This window comes from Doryrhamphus excisus, linkage group LG1 (assembly GCF_037039965.1).
Source record: "Doryrhamphus excisus strain RoL-2023G ecotype Guam linkage group LG1, RoL_Dexc_Guam_v1.1, whole genome shotgun sequence".
NCBI classification, from domain to species: domain Eukaryota; kingdom Metazoa; phylum Chordata; class Actinopteri; order Syngnathiformes; family Syngnathidae; genus Doryrhamphus; species Doryrhamphus excisus.
The window spans coordinates 21,603,578-21,619,660 of record NC_136357.1 but is presented as its reverse complement, the minus strand read 5'-3'; the positions used below and the strand labels follow the sequence as shown (position 1 = coordinate 21,619,660).

Below are 16,083 nucleotides of genomic sequence, written 5' to 3'. Positions count from 1 at the left end.
GCGAAGTCAGCTGGGATAGGCTCCAGCATACCCCCCCAGCGATGTATTGGATGTTTTAGTCGCAAACTGTTCAAATGGAACCGATGTCTTCCCTCTAGCCAATCACGTTGGACGTTGAGATGCACGAGTGATGGACGAGTCGTTCGAATCTTTTTTTACTCTTCCGACTCACGTGTACTCGACTTCGTTAGCTCGTCCACTTACCCACTTATGCTTCCGTTGGCTAAATAATTTCCAAAGAAATCCTGGTAGAATGTCAGGGCGATTAAATGCCTAACAAGTTGCGCGAAAGTGCAAATTTCCGCGCATTCGTGCCGAGTGAATCGAGAAATCGAGGCATTTCACGCGTCAGAATTCGAGTTAGGAAAGGGAATCGATGTGGTGACCGAGGTGCATTATGGGTGGAAACAAGATGCGGCCGGCTGTGAGCCAGTGAAAAGTGGTACCACCCAGACGAAGACCCAAGACGCCAGCCAATCAGCGAGCAGACAGGAAGCGAAGGCCGGTGGCAAGCACAAAAATCACATTGTGCTTTATCAATTTTCCCGACACTGATGGTGTGACGTTTATGCTTTAGAGCTTCGGAAAGGTACGTTTTTTTGTGAGCGAGTTGATGATATAACCTGCTACAATCTTAATTCCGCCTCACACCAACTCACCTTTACCTGGATAACACATTGATTGCTTAATTATGCTCATTGTGTGCATGGTTTGGACTGAGTCTCAATTCTATTATTATAGATACATTATTTTTTTACTAATGAGGGCAGTCAAATCCATCAAGATGATTTACTTCCTCACACGCTAATCATTAATATATACCTTGACTGCGTATTTTACCTTTTGTTGTTGTCTGAACCATGGAGTCGAATCACAAGTTTCGCCCGTTTGTGTCGACAAACTGTCGATGTGGGTAAGGGATTAAGATGGGATGTTTTTGCTATCCTGGCTCAATTTATCCATGATCCGATTACACGAAAATGGGATATGGTCTGACATAAATGACCAAGGAGAAAAACTTTATAAAAAGTTTTTTAATATTTCAACTTAATACTACATTATTTTCAACTTTTTCCTGAATATTTTGACTTGCAGCTTTTCCTGTTTTTTCTTGTTATATTATTATTATTATTTTTACAAGGTTTCACATGCTGCCAATGCACTTTGGACACACCTGGTATAAAACCGGTGTACTTGATGCAGTGATTGCTGCATCTGCTGAGTATCAAACTTCTGTTGTTGTCATCATCTTCTTCTTTTTAGCAGCCAAAAGCCAACATGAGTGACAAGAAGGCGGTGATCAAGAATGCGGACATGTCTGACGAAATGCAGCAGGACGCGGTGGACTGCGCTATGCAAGCCTTGGAAAAGTACAACATCGAGAAGGACATCGCCGCCTACGTCAAGAAGGTAGGCGTGGTGCGTTAAGCATTCGCGTTCAGCGTTCAGCATGTGATTGATCGACTGAGTGATGATGATGATGATGATGGTGATGATGATACTGATGCTGATGCGTTCTCTGGCAGGAGTTTGACAAGAAGCACAACCCCACGTGGCACTGCATCGTGGGCAGGAACTTTGGCAGCTATGTGACGCACGAGACCAAGCATTTCATATACTTCTACCTCGGCCAGGTGGCAATCCTCCTCTTCAAGTCGGGCTGAATTCCTCTGCCATGTACCCACAAAGTACATTGCACCACCTCGTCAGCCTGGAATACGCCGGTGCCGTGCCCTCCTGGCGGGGACCACGGAGAAGGTGTTTCAGCGTCTAGTGACAGACATGTGGACATTGCACATTTATTTCACTTGGGTGTTTAATTGATAACGAGCAACTTTTTATAGATTCAACTCATCTGCAGGAATAAAAAAAAGTGATGGTGAAACCAGTTTTCCTTAAACGTGAAGCTGTGTGAGATGTTCCTGGTACTGCAGATTGGGATTTAATAAGACTCGTATCAATCATTTCAATGCACCAACTGAATGATTGAAGAAATTGCATTCATCATCTATTTCAGACGTGTCCAACATCTTAAGTGGGGAAAGGATGCAACACATGAAGATATGCTAAGAAATGATATACTGTATATTCCAAGCAAAAACTGTATATTAGCTTTGTTGTATAGCTGAAAAAAGCCTTATTAATATCAATGTCACTCTTTCCCTTTTTAATTTTCCAAATAACACTTCATAAATATTTGTCAATTTAAATTTTTGTAATATTTTGACTTTATTCCCATATGACAATTTTTCCCCAAGATAATTTCCCAAAAATGCCAACTTTTTTGCCAACCAGATTATTACCCGAACCAAGGTTCTTTTGCAACTCCCTGCTATTAAAATTATTTTTTTACATGATCTTAATATTCCGACTCTGCTAAAATGACATTTCCCCCATATATTCCAATATTACCCCAAATTTCGAATATTCCAAGGAAAAAAACAGCATCTTGGCATCTTTCTCCTAAAAAGTATGAACTTCAGTTTTTGTTCTTTTTCCCCCTCCCCCCACACCTGTTCTGTTCTTTCTTTTACATATTCCAAATATTGCAGCTTTTTCTTTTAGAAATTATCTTTGTAAATTTTTGTTACAATATCATGAGTTTATTCTTGTCAAATTGCACTTTTTTTTCAATGAGAATACTTTTTCTCTGTAATTTTTATTTTTATTTTCTTAAAATTATAGCTGTTTTATCCATTTCTGCTGTCCAGCTTTAAGGTGAAATGTCAACTTCAAGCTATAATTACATTTTTTTTTAAAAACTCATGACATTAATATATTACATACTACATACGTATATATTTAAACTTTTTATTACAATCAACGTCCATTTTCCCATTTTTGTTCCAAATATTTCAACTTTCTTTTTCTATTTCATTTCTATCTAGTTTAGCGCTGACTTTATTCTCATAGTATTATGACTTTATTCTCATATTATAACTATTTTTTAATATATACTATATTTTGTGTTTCTCGTATTTCCACTTTAAAAAAGTATTTATTATTCAATATTTCAAATCTATGCTACTAAAATGATATTTTGATATTTTAGTAAAATTAGAATTTGCTTTTTTCTTCAGTTTTTGAATGTATATTCTTAAACTGCTTCAAGTTTTATTTTTTCTCCTAATTATGACTTTATTCCCATCATATTTTTACTTTATCTTTGTAACATTTGTAACTTTTTGCGCAAGCTAATTTTACAGAAATTTTATTTAAACTCTATTTGTTTTGTTTGCTTTTTTGGAACCTTGAAAATGTCTTTTGATGATCTCAACTTTATGGTGCATACAGTTTTATTTTCCCCCCACAATATGACACTATTCTCTTCTAGGTGTTACTTTTTCATCATATTGTGACATTTTTATGTTAGTATTTTGACTTTATTCTTGTAAAAATTACTTTCTGTACTGAAAGTATTATTGTAAAAGTTTTTTTCATTTTTGCTGTTGACACCCGCGACCCTAGTGAGGATAAGCGGCATACAAAATATATGGATGGATGGATGGATGATTGACGTTTCCTCTTTATTCAATTCCTAGCCTCCAGTCCAATAGGCAGCAGTGTTAACGCTCCTCTTCTTGACAAGTACCACAAAAACCAACGAATAAGAAATCCCGGAAGCCAAATCAACATGGCGGCCTCAACCGGACTACCGGCACCGTCGTCTGATATAATCCACCGCGATGTGCCCGTATTCCCCACCGTGGCCCTGTCAGCCGAAGCCGCCCCGTTCACTCCCCAGGGGGCGGACGCTTGGCAGTCGGACGCCGACCGTCTCTTTTCCCGCTGCGCCGCGAAGCTTCGAGTTCTGCGGGCTGACTCGGCGCAGCTTCGGGAGGAGCTTAATCTGCTTTTTGACCAGCTCATCTCCGAAAACTTCAACAAAGTCCTGGAGCCCAACATCAACATTGAAGCAGAGGTGACTATCAGAACGAACCGAAACACTTTAATGACCGCCATGGACTGGCGCACATTAAATGCAGGTCAAGTTAAATCGAGAGCGGAGCTGGTTGGTCGGTTCGAACCCGGGTCTTCCTGATCTCCTGACTGTGTGGCCAACATGCTAACCACTCGCTCACCGTGCGGCCCGGAATCCTACTCATGACCTTCTAAATATGATTTTAAAAGTTTTTAGAGTCCTTTAGACATGAAATAAGACCTATAGTCAGCGATACGCTCTTATTACCAATTTTGTTGACCACTGCAGCCTTATTATGACATTATGATGATCATCTTGTTATTATTGTGCCTATTGTGAGATAATTCAAACATGCAATAAAAACCTGTTGTTCCAGTGATCAAGTCTGGTGCTTGTGTGTCTCACCCAACATTGCAGTAACTTTACTGACACCTAGTGACCGGTGTAGAATACTACATTTCGTCAACGTCTTTTCAATGCTTTCTACTTGTGTTTTAGTTCATTTATCCATTGTTGTGCTTCAAAATGTTTCATTTAGGCAAAAACAACTGAAAATGAGCTTAAATATGCATATGTGTTTTATGTTTTTACTAATAGGACGGCTGTACAGTGCATGATGTGTCTCTGTTATGAAGTAAAAGGGAGACACCAACTAAAAACCAGCCCTTTCATTTCAGAGTGTGTGTGCCTTGCTGAAGAACGCCAGCCGTCTTGTCCCACTCAGCCAAGAACATTTGGTGGTCAAACTGTGCAAGCTTGAACATCATCTCCTCAACCAGCTGAAGGTAATTCATCGCTAGTCCGCTATCAACCTTAGCGTGAGAAAATTAAGCGCTCCTTTTCAGTGACATGCTACAAACGGCTTGTTGGAAGTTTTATTAATTCAGTCAATACCAAAGATGCCTGATCCCAACAACATATGTATAGGAAAATAGAAGTGATGATGCAACTCTCCACTAATGCATGTGACTACAGAGCAATCATAAGCTATAAAAACGGCCTCAAGGTGGCAGAAGTGCATTTGGTAAGAGCTTGGTAGGGATCATTCATTCATTCAGGGTCGCGGGGGTGCTGGAGCCTATCCCAGCTGTCTTTGGGTGAGAGGCGGGGTACACCCTGGAATGGTCGCCAACCAATCACAGGGCAGATATAGACAAACAACCATTCACACTCATTCATACCTATGGACAATTTGGAGTGGCCAATGGAGTGGCATGTTTTTGGAATGTGGGAGGAAACCGAAGTACCCGGAGAAAACCCGCGCATGCACGGGGAGAACATGCAAACTCCACACAGAGATGGCCGAGGGTGGAATTGAACTCTCCTAGCTGTGAGGCCTTTGCGATAACCACTAGACCACCGTGCAGCCCAGAGCAATGTTAAGCAGTAAAATCGGCCACAGAAGTGAATTTGGTAAGAGCTCGTCAGGGATCATGTTTCCGGAAAAAAAACACACATGACAGCATGACAGGAAGGAGGAAGTCAGAGAGCGTTTAGCGTGCAGAAGGTTACGTGTTGTAGGGAAATATTAAGACGTGCACACGCATATGCACACATACACACACAGTTCAATTCCAAATGTGAAATTTGGAAATAGTTCATGGTGTTATATCTGTAAGTAAATTATTCTAATGTAAAACAACCATGTTTTGTGTTGTTTATGTTGGCATACACTACCTCTCAAAAGTTTGGGATCACTTGCAAATTTCTTTGTTTTCCAAAGAAAAACATTTTTATGAATTACTAAACTAGCGGTAGTGTAGATATTTCAGCTGTCTCAAAAGTAAAAAATACATGTGTCAAAAGTGTAAGTTATACTTGTAATGTAGCTGGGTTTTTCCCTTTTCTAGTCGGGAACTGATATTTTCCTGAAACTTACCTATGTTCTAGTGCTGATTACTAAAGAACAGAAAAAGGTAGAAACAAACTTTTTTTTCTGATGAAAGACGCAAATCTTAACCTGTCTTTTGGTATGTTCCGTGTTTATAATAATTATAGTAATAATAGTAATTGTCCATAGGTATGAATGTGAGTGTGAATGGTTGTTTGTCTATATGTACCCTGTGATTGGCTGGCCACCAGTCCAGGGTGTACCCCACCTCCCGCCTGAAGACAGCTGGGATAGGCTCCAGCAACCCCCGCGACCCTCGTGAGGATAAGCGGTAGAAAATGAATGAATGAATGAATAATTATAATACATTTTATTTGTATAGTGCTTTTCAAAGTACTCAAAGACGTTTTACAGTGAAGAAAAAAGAAATAAGAATAGAGTAGAGTAAAAAACAGAGTAAATGATGCATAAAAATTTAATATCCATACATTCATTCAGAGCTAAAAACAAGGTTAAAAGCGGGGCGGGACACAGCAGTCAGGTATAAAAAGTTAGACATTAAAATGGATTTAAACAGGTGGGTTTTGAGTTGTTTTTTGAAGGTGGAAAGGTCAGGACAACCACGGAGTGAATGGGGCAAAGAGTTCCAGAGGGTGGAGGCAGCGATGGAGAATATTATATAGTATATAGCAATTGAGCACAATATTCTGTGTGCCTTGAAAGACCCCTCAAAATGGCTTGGACTGAAGGGGTGGTCTTTAGAAAAATGGCTGGAATGGAATTACAGAATTGTAGTGATGACATATTTGGTAAGATTAGATATAACTTTGTTTTGAGTTGTTCTTACCTCCAGGTGTGCACGTCTACAGTTGGTAGTGAAGAAAACAACAGATAGAAAAAAGTCATAATTATTGGTATCGGTCTTGTAAAGCAGGAAGTTATGGGTATCAGTATCGGCTTGAAAAACAATTGTCCATCCCTACAAATAATTCATCAAGTCAAAAACCAATGCATGCTTGCTCACTCCACAATACAGCCATTAAGACAAGACAAGTCAACATTTTCTGTCAAGATTCTTTTGTGCGAAGTCTTGTTGATTCGCCGATATCTTTTCCAAGGTGATCATGGATGAGCAGACGCTGGACGTCTTGTTGAGTTACATCACCAGAGCTTTAAAAGTGTGCAGCACATGGACGCACCCGGGCATCCTCCAGGCGCTCTCCACCGTCGTCTACGGGAACGGACCTCAGTGTCACCAGGTAGACGTCCCGATGAGCTCTTGTTTTAGACGCAACCAACGCTACTGCTCATTGTCGTGTTGCCCGTAGCACCTCGATGACCTACTGGGCGAGGATGGAGTCCTGCTGCTGTACAGCGCCCCCTCTCAGCCAGATATGGATTTACGGCATGTGGCGCTCACCTGTATGGCCAACATCTGTCTCAGGTGGGCTGTGTATGTTTTTTAGGAAAGTGTATATGCTGTATGTAGGCAACCACCCACCATAAAAAACACATCTTAAATCAGGGCTGTCCAAACTGACCAGCAGCACATTCATTGAATTATAAATGAACAAGCAAACTACAGCAAACATCAAATAAGAAAATACAATTTGTAATCTAATGAGAACAGGCCCTAATTTTACAGATATAATCCTGAAATACAGTAAACAGAAGTTCAGAATACCTTCTGTTTGGCGGTCTCCGAGGCAAAAACTCACATGTGGAAGGTGGGTGAGATCTGCTCAGAATTCCTTTCAGGCCCTGGATTCTGTGGGGGTGTCTTGGTTGACATGGCCCTGAGGTGGCCCTGGATCTGGGGAGATGTTCATGGCACATCTGAAGAGAATAAGTCACCTTTTAAGTTAAACTATTATTCGAATAAAGTCAATATTCCGAAAAGAACATTAAAGAAGTTTCTAAAAAAAAAAAAACACACACACACACACAAAAAGAGAAAGTTGAAATATTTGGTAAATTAAAATACAGCAAAAATTGGGGAAAAAGTTGATATAAAAATAGTCTTTCCCATCGCAGTATATGACAACAAGATGCACAGAACTTCTTAACATGTGCTGCTTTACAAAATGTCAGAGCGACAGAGTCGGATCCTTTCATTTTTCACTGGAAAAAGCTTGGGCACCCCCGCCTTAAATGAAATGAAGTGCACTGAACACGCATACATGGCCAGCTGCAATCATTGAAAATGTTTTGCCAGGATTCCTGGTCAGCCGCCGCTGGATGAGGAGCACAAGAGTGTGTGTTTCTCCGTCTTTCTGAAAACCCTGCAGGCGTCCAAACCCTCCAACACGGACGATGTCTTTTACTGCATGGTAAGGATGCCGATCTTCCATCAGGAGACGTGGATGTGATAAAGACCTTTTCATTGCCGGTGTGGCATGTGCAGGTGATCCAGGCGGCGCTGAAAGGACTTCACTGTTGTCTTTCTGGTGGCAAGTGGAAGTTTGGCGGAGGGGAGGAGGTTGGATCGGTGCTGGCCGCCTTGAAGGTGGCAAAATCGGGCGGACCATACACTCCTGTGTCGCCTGACTGCAATTAATGTTCACAATCATTGGCGTCATGGAGTCAAATACGTGTCATTTTCATCTTCCTACAGAAGCTTATGTTCAAAGGAGCTCCAGGCGTGGGTGTGGACTGGCCATCCGTGCTTTACCCAGCTCCTCTTCCACAGTACGAGAGCCCCTGCCCTGACAAGCCAGCCGAAGCCCCAAAGGAATCAGACACAGCCAAAGCGTCCACTGGGGTGAGACCAACATCTTTTCTGTTTTTACCTTTTCGCTTGAGCTTGATGGCATTACCCGTGATGCTTCCTGTCTCAGAACAAGAAGAGGAAGTCGAGAGGAAAGGCGAAGAAGACCAGTGCCGAGGGGAGCAGGCAGGTCGACAGGGATGAAGAAGACTCAGCACCGCGAGCGTCTCACAAACTAGGAAGTGAAGCAGAAGCCAAATCTTCTCTACTCTACCCCTCGTGGAAGCGATGCACTTCTGACTCTGAGTTTTCTGACCCGGAAGGCAGTGCACAGAGCAAGTTAAGGTACTAAAGATGGTACTTAAGATGTACCAAGATTAGTATTAAAACACAACACCCATAGGACTTTTTATTAGGTACACTTGCACCATGTAAACATGTCTGTCTGAATCATTTGCCAGACATTAAATGTTGTCAACACTGTTCCCCTTCAGTCCTGTAGGAGGCAGTAATGTCAAACAAAGTGGCCGCCAACTATCATGCAACCAAGCTTTTTTGACCACAGCACCACCTGCTGGATGTGGTGCATCACTGCAATATATTTCTCTCTCTGACATTGTCAGTCTTTAATACGTCACCTGTACTGGATCTCATGCTGTACCTGTTCCCGGTCAGACTTTCTCACGCTCGAGTACGCCAGGGGGCTCTGCACTGTCTGCTCGCCGTGGTGAAATGTATGGAGAAGAGAACTCTCTACGGCTACTGGTCCTCATTCATCCCGGACTCACCTGTCGGAGGCGCGCCGCCTCCCACTTTGCTCACCATCATACTCAAGGACCCGTCACCAAAGGTACGACATGCCCTCGCCCATAGCCAGTGGGACGCCACGCCAGTGCGGATACCAACGGCTTCCTTGCTGCCCCACAGGTACGAGCGTGCGCGCTTCAGGCCTTGTCGGCCATGCTGGACGGCTCCCGGCAGTTCCTGGCGGTGGCGGAAGACACGGCGTCCCCTCGCACCTCCTACACACCATTCTCCTTCACTTTGGCCGGGGCCGTCCGAGAGCTGCATCGCGCTCTCAGCCTCGCTCTCATGGCCGAAACGTCTCCTCAGACACTCACGCAGGTCATAAAGGTGAGCTGACTCCTAGTGTAAGAACTATGACACCTCTATTTTGTGTTAGTGTCGGAATTACTGCACCTCCTTCTGTTAGTGTAAGAACGGTGGCACCTCCCCAAGTTAGTGCAGCGCTTCTCAATTATTTTCTGGCATGCCCCCCCAAGGGACAGAAATCTTTTCGCACCTCCCTCGACCCGATTTGACATACTAGAGAAACTGATAATATTTATTCATTTAATCTGTACTCTACAGACTGAACGTAAAAATGAAACCAGGAAATTGCAACCAAATGGAGAGCATACACAATCATATTCAAGAGTCAAATTGCATGTTGACTACTATAAATAAATGACTATACTATAACAGTTCCCCCCACGTACCCCCAGGGGGGCCCGCCCCACTATTTGAGAACCACTCTGTTAGTGCAGGGCTGCACGACGGACAAGTGGTTAGTATGCAGGCCTCACAGCGAGGACCCGAGTTCAATCCCACCCTCGGCCATCATCTCTGTGTGGAGTTTGCATGTTCTCCCCGTGCATGTGTGTTATTCTATAAAGGAGTGCACCCCCTTGTGTTAGTCTAAGAAGGAGTGCACCCCCTCGTGTTATTCTAAGGAGTGCACCCCCTCGTGTTATTCTAAGGAGTGCACCCCCTCGTGTTATTCTAAGGAGTGCACCTCCCCGTGTTAGCCTAAGAAGGAGTTCACCTCCTCGTGTTAGTCTCAGAAGGAGTTCACCTCCTCGTGTTAGTCTCAGAAGGAGTTCACCTCCTCGTGTTAGTCTCAGAAGGAGTTCACCTCCTCGTGTTAGTCTCAGAAGGAGTTCACCTCCTCGTGTTAGTCTCAGAAGGAGTTCACCTCCTCGTGTTAGTCTCAGAAGGAGTTCACCTCCTCGTGTTAGTCTCAGAAGGAGTTCACCTCCTCGTGTTAGTCTCAGAAGGAGTTCACCTGCTCGTGTTTGTCTCAGAAGGAGTTCACCTGCTCGTGTTTGTCTCAGAAGGAGTGCACCTCCTCGTGTTAGTCTAAGAAGGAGTGCAGTAGAGTGTCAAGTCTGTCTTCTTTGTGTCAGTGTTTGGCCCACCTGGTGTCCAATGCTCCGTACCGCCGACTGAAGCCTGGCCTGCTCAGCTCGCTGTGGAAGCAGATTCGTCCTTACGTGCGACACAGAGGTCCTACATTTGTTGTCCAAAGTGATTTCTACGTTCTTCAAGCGATGCCACTCTTGTAAAGCCTCCGCTTTGTTCCATCAGATGTGAACGTGCGGGTCTCGGCGCTGACGCTTTACGGCGCCCTGGTGACGACTCAGGCGCCTCTTCCTGAAGTGCAGCTCCTCCTCCATCAGCCAGACGGCAGCACAGGCGGCAGCTCCTTCACGCCGCAGGACGCTGCCCTCAGCTGGCGACAAAGGGAGGCTCAGCCGCAGCCGCCGCGCACACCGAGGGATGTGGACGGCGCCCCGCCGTGGCTGCTGACGCTGTGCGCCTCGCTGGTGTCTCAGCCTCGGGATGACCAGTCGGACAGCGAGGGGGGTGCGGCGGGGGCCATGGAGCCGTCGCCCGTTCGGCTGGAGGCCCTGCAGGTGCTGTCCCACCTGGTGCGTGGTTACATCTCTCTGGCTCAAGCCAGCGTGTGCGACATTGGACAGCTCAGCGCCCGCTGCCTGGCCGAGACAGACCCGTCTATTCAGCTTCACGGCGCTAAGGTACCACTTCCTGTCATCAGTGTGCATGTCAAGCAAGCGTTGCAGCTGTTGGGATGCGTTATGGTTGTCTACAACACTACTATGTGCCACCATTGATAACCAAATTTTTAAAATGAATCGATCTCAACTTTCTTCTCGGCCATCTCTGTGTGGAGTTTGCATGTTCTCCCCGTGCATGCGTGGGTTTTCTCCGGGTACTCCGGTTTCCTCCCACATTCCAAAAACATGCTAGGTTAATTGGCGACTCCAAATTGTGGTAATGTGAGCGTGAATGGTTGTTTGTCTATATGTGCCCTGTGATTGGCTGGCCACCAGTCCAGGGTGTACCCCACCTCTTGCCTGAAGACAGCTGGGATAGGCTCCAACATCCCCGCGACCATCATGAAGATAAGCAGCCGAAAATGAATGAATAAATGAACTTTCTTCTGTAATTTCTTTCCTTACAGTTATGACCTATATTATTTAGACGTTATTCTCTTCTTAGGACAAAGTACGGTGTTTTTTTTCTTTAATATTTCAAATTTATGCTACGAAAATTGTTATTTTTTCTCACAATGTTACAGTGTTTCTTGTTAAATTTTGTTTTTAGAATGTGCCGCAAGCTGCAAATGGCCCCCGGCTTGCACTTTGGACACCCCTGTTTTATTCTTTTATACTTTTATAACACAGTAGATGGAGTTAGTTGATGGACAGGTAGACAGGTTGTCAACATAAACGCGGTCCACTCGTTTGTCATATTGGCCAAGTGTTGAAAAGGACGTCTAAACTTCCTGTGCAGCTGCTGGAGGAGCTGGGATCGGGAATAATCCAACAGTATCGAGCAGAGAGCGACGTTCCAGAGAGCTCCCGAGTCCCCATAAGCCAAGTATGTGCATGGCCACACGTGTTCAATCTGTCTTGAACCCGACGTGGAAGGCTAAGCATCTCGCTCCGTGCAGGTGGTGCAGTTCTGGACGGAGGTGCTGAGCGGGCCGCTGAATGCGGCTCTACAGAACGAACAGCACCCCACGCTGCAGACCAGCGCCTGCGACACGCTGGCCTCCATCCTGCCGCACGCCTTCGCTCAGCTGCCCGTGAGTCGACATCTTTTTGTGTCAGCCCGTTCTTGAGTGTCACGGCCTGCGGTGCTTCCAGGACAAGACCCAGCTGATGTGCATCACGGTTCTGCTGGGCCTCACGTACAGCGACAACTACCTGGTGAAGACAGCGGCTGTCAGGGCTCTGGGGGTCTACGTGCTCTTCCCTTGTCTGAGAGAGGTGGGACTGTGACTTCAATAAGTATGACTTATTATCGCCACTTCACGCTTCCAATTTTGTGGTTTCACTCGATCGGGTCTTTTTAATAATAATAATAATAATAATAGCGCCTTTCATGACACCCAAGGTCGCTGTACAGGAGATAAAAAACACCAATATAAAATACAAGATAAAAGGCAACATACAATAAATAAGAACATACAATAAATCGGGGGAGGGGGGACCATGTGAAGCTGTTAAAGGGAATAGGCAAGTTTGAACAGATGAGTTTTGAGTTTGGATTTGAAAATGGGGCAGAGTTACGGAGGTCTGGTGGCAAAGAGTTCCAGAGTTTGGGAGCAGAGCGGCTGAAAGCTCTGCCCCCCATAGTGCTAAGACGAGGGAGGAGGAAGATCTGAGGGAACGGGAAAGCTTGACAATGTGGATGAGGTCAGAGAGGTAAGGGGGGGCAAGGTTATGGATAGACTTGTAGGTGTACAGGAGGATTTTGTAGGTGATTCTTTGAGCCACTGGGAGCCAGTGGAGTTGCTGTAGGATGGGGGTGATGTCGTGGGATGAGGGGGTCCTGGTGATGATCCGGACAGCAGAGTTCCGAACCAGTTGTAGTTTATGGAGGGATTTTTGAGGGAGGCCGAAGAGGAGAGCGTTACAATAGTCGATGCGGGAAGTGACAAGGCTATGGACGAGGATGGTGGTGGTGTGGGGCGCGAGGGAGGGGCGGAGACGATTAATGGAGCGCAGATGGAAGTAGGCTGACTTGGTGACGTTATTGATGTGGGATTGAAAAGATAGTGTGCTGTCAAGGATGACACCCAGACTCTTAACCTGAAGGGAGGGGGAGACTAAGGAGCTGTCGATGGAGAGAGAGAAGGAGTCAACTTTAGATAAGGTGGATTTGGTGCCAATGAGTAAGAATTCAGTTTTATTGCTGTTAAGTTTCAGAAAGTTGGAGGTGAACCATGATTTTATTTCAGAGAGACAAGAGGTGAGGGAGGGGGGTGGGAGTGTAGAGGAAGGTTTGGAAGAAAGGTAAAGCTGGGTGTCTTCCGCGAAGCAGTGGAAGTGAATGTTAAATTTACGGAAGATATGGCCGAGGGGCCATATGTTATGAAAGGTTATGAAAAGAAGGGGCCCCAGGACAGAGCCCTGGGTCAGAGGAGAAAGACTTAAGCTGTATGAACTGAGTGCGGTCTGTGAGATAGGAGTGGAACCAGTGGAGGGGGGTGTGGGTAATACCAATTGAGGAGAGTCTTCTGAGGAGGATGGGGTGTGAGATGGTGTCAATGGTGTTAGGAAATATATCAATTAATAAATCACACTCCTTCATGCTTGAATACCAGAAATATGCATTTTTCAAGCATTTTCAAGGATAAAAATGAACTAAGTAACAAATGCAGTTTCCCTCCCACCACTTCACTCTATCCCAATCTTTCAAAATATGTTACTAACACCGTTGTGCTGTTTTGTGGTTGACTACAGCCTGTTATTCATTAAAAAAATACGTTGTTAAGCACATTTAATGTATTCCTGGACGAAATCAAGCATTTTTAAGCATAAAAATGGCAGAATGTACTGAAATACAAACATAAGTTATTCAGGAGATACATTAAAATGTCTTATTTATATCTTAAATTGCATATTTTGTGGTATAATCTGTACTATATTGGCTAAAATTAGTGTAAATGTGACTATAGGGATGTTATTTTATATCTTGAGGACTCTAATAGATGAAAATCCGTATTTAGAAGGTTTTCTATGTGCTAACTATGAAAATGTTCTATTTATAAAAAAAGGAATACTATTTTTCCGAAATTCACTGACCAACGGCCTGGTCTTGAACGAATTAGCCGTGATAAACAAGGGATTACTTTGCAAGGCATTCAGAAGATACATTCAGAGATGTTGTGATATGTCCACTGGCCACTGGGTGTCAGTAATGTTACTGTAAGGTTGTGTGAGACACACAAGCACCAACCTGTGGTTTCAACAGCAATGCCCATCGGATGTCACAAGCAATCGCTTTTTTCATTTCAGGACTTGATGTTTGTGGCTGACACAGCCAACGCCATCCTCGCCGCCCTCGGCGATCGATCCTCGAACGTTCGCGCCAAAGCCGCCTGGTCGCTGGGCAACCTGACCGACACCCTGATCGTCAACATGTAAGAACAGCAAAACCTTGTAATGATGGAAAGAGATTTCTCCCAACCCCCTTGCGTCTTATTTAGGGATTGTGTCGACGTGGACTTCCAGGAGGAGATGTCCGACATGTTGCTGCTGAAGATGTTGCAAGCGGCCACACGGGCGGCAGCCGACAAAGACAAGGTCAAGCCTTGTTTTTACTCTTATAAGCACAGTTCCACACCCTAAACAAAAGACTACAATATAGCTTCGTCTCCTAGCCATTTTGGAAGGCAATCAGCACTCCCCCTATACAAGGGGCACATTGGTATGCACAAAATATCGCACATTTGTCCATCTCAGGTGAAGTGCAACGCTGTGCGAGCCCTCGGCAATCTCCTCCACTTCCTGCGTGAGGGTCAGCTGAGCCGCTCTGCTTTCGAGCAGCCGCTAGAGGACGCCGTGCGGGCGCTAGTCAAAACCGTCCAGTCTGTCGCCACCATGAAGGTCCGCTGGAATGCCTGCTATGCTTTGGGAAACGCCTTCAGGAACCCCGCTCTGCCGCTCGGTAGGTGAACGCTGTTGAAGTTATGACCTTTGGCCAAAGCTGTCAGCTGGGATAGGCTCCAGCTTCCTGTTGAAATGGATAGTGGATGGCTTTGGTTCAGCTTCTACCTCAGTTTCTTTTGTCCCCGCAGACTCCGCCTCCTGGTCTGGCGACGCCTTCGCCTCCCTGTGCAACGTGGTCACGTCCTGCAAAAACTTCAAAGTGCGCATCAAGTCGGCCGCCGCCCTCGCCGTCCCCGCCCACCGACGCTGCTACGGGAACGACAAGCGCTTCGGCTGCGTGTGGCGCTCGCTGGCCACGGCGCTAGAAACAAGCGAGGACACGCACGACTTCCTGGAGTACCGCTACAGCGCCAGCTTGCGCCACACGCTCTCGCGGGCGCTGCTGCACCTGCTGCACCTCAGCCTGCCGCAGGACCTGCCCACTATCTGCGCCTCGCTGGCTGGCGAGGAGGGGAGGGGCATCAGGGAGCACTTGATCAAGTACCTTCAAGTCGAAGGGGGAGGAGAGGGGGAGAAAGAGGCCTGTGGGGACACTTTCAACCGTCAGCAGAGAGTCCAGACTCTGCAGCAGACGGCCACCCGACTGAAGGCGATGAAGACCGAAGAGGAGAGCAGTCGAGACGCGCTGATCTTGTTTTTGGAAGATTTGCTGAAAGCCTGCGAGGAGCCGTGAAGCACGGTTGTAAGACCACCATATCATGAACACACTGTGCCTTGAAAGACTCGTTCACTATAAATGCACCATTTTTTTTTTATTGCTGACATCATTTCACTTATTAGCTGTCACTTTTGCGCAATAAAGACTCAGGAGATTTACTTTACTGTTCACCAAAATAACTTTTCACTCAAATTTACTTCA

At 45.3% G+C, this 16,083-nt stretch overlaps 2 protein-coding genes across 3 annotated transcripts; both read left to right on the top strand.

Moving 5' to 3' along the window:
- Positions 1-422: 422 nt before the first annotated feature.
- Positions 423-2,971, top strand: LOC131132616 (dynein light chain 1, cytoplasmic-like). Of its 2 annotated transcripts, none has more exons than XM_058078405.2 (3): positions 423-589; positions 1,267-1,410; positions 1,527-2,971. In XM_058078405.2, the coding sequence occupies exons 2-3, from the start codon at positions 1,279-1,281 to the stop codon at positions 1,662-1,664; spliced, it is 270 nt and encodes an 89-aa protein (XP_057934388.2). In that variant the 5' UTR covers positions 423-589; positions 1,267-1,278; the 3' UTR covers positions 1,665-2,971. The 2 variants fall into 2 exon arrangements, with proteins under 2 accessions (XP_057934388.2, XP_057934387.2); XM_058078404.2 differs by having other exon boundaries at positions 1,264-1,410; positions 1,527-2,966.
- Positions 2,972-3,575: 604 nt separating this feature from the next.
- On the top strand, positions 3,576-16,062 carry heatr6 (HEAT repeat containing 6). Its single transcript, XM_058077234.2, has 19 exons — positions 3,576-3,922; positions 4,600-4,707; positions 6,872-7,012; positions 7,082-7,197; positions 7,969-8,083; positions 8,158-8,259; positions 8,368-8,514; positions 8,591-8,805; positions 9,136-9,310; positions 9,388-9,594; positions 10,647-10,746; positions 10,828-11,279; positions 12,058-12,144; positions 12,218-12,352; positions 12,414-12,536; positions 14,571-14,695; positions 14,762-14,858; positions 15,018-15,222; positions 15,353-16,062. Exons 1-19 carry the CDS (start codon positions 3,635-3,637, stop codon positions 15,895-15,897), a joined length of 3,483 nt encoding a protein of 1,160 aa, XP_057933217.2. The 5' UTR covers positions 3,576-3,634; the 3' UTR covers positions 15,898-16,062.
- The last annotated feature ends 21 nt before the right edge of the window (positions 16,063-16,083 follow it).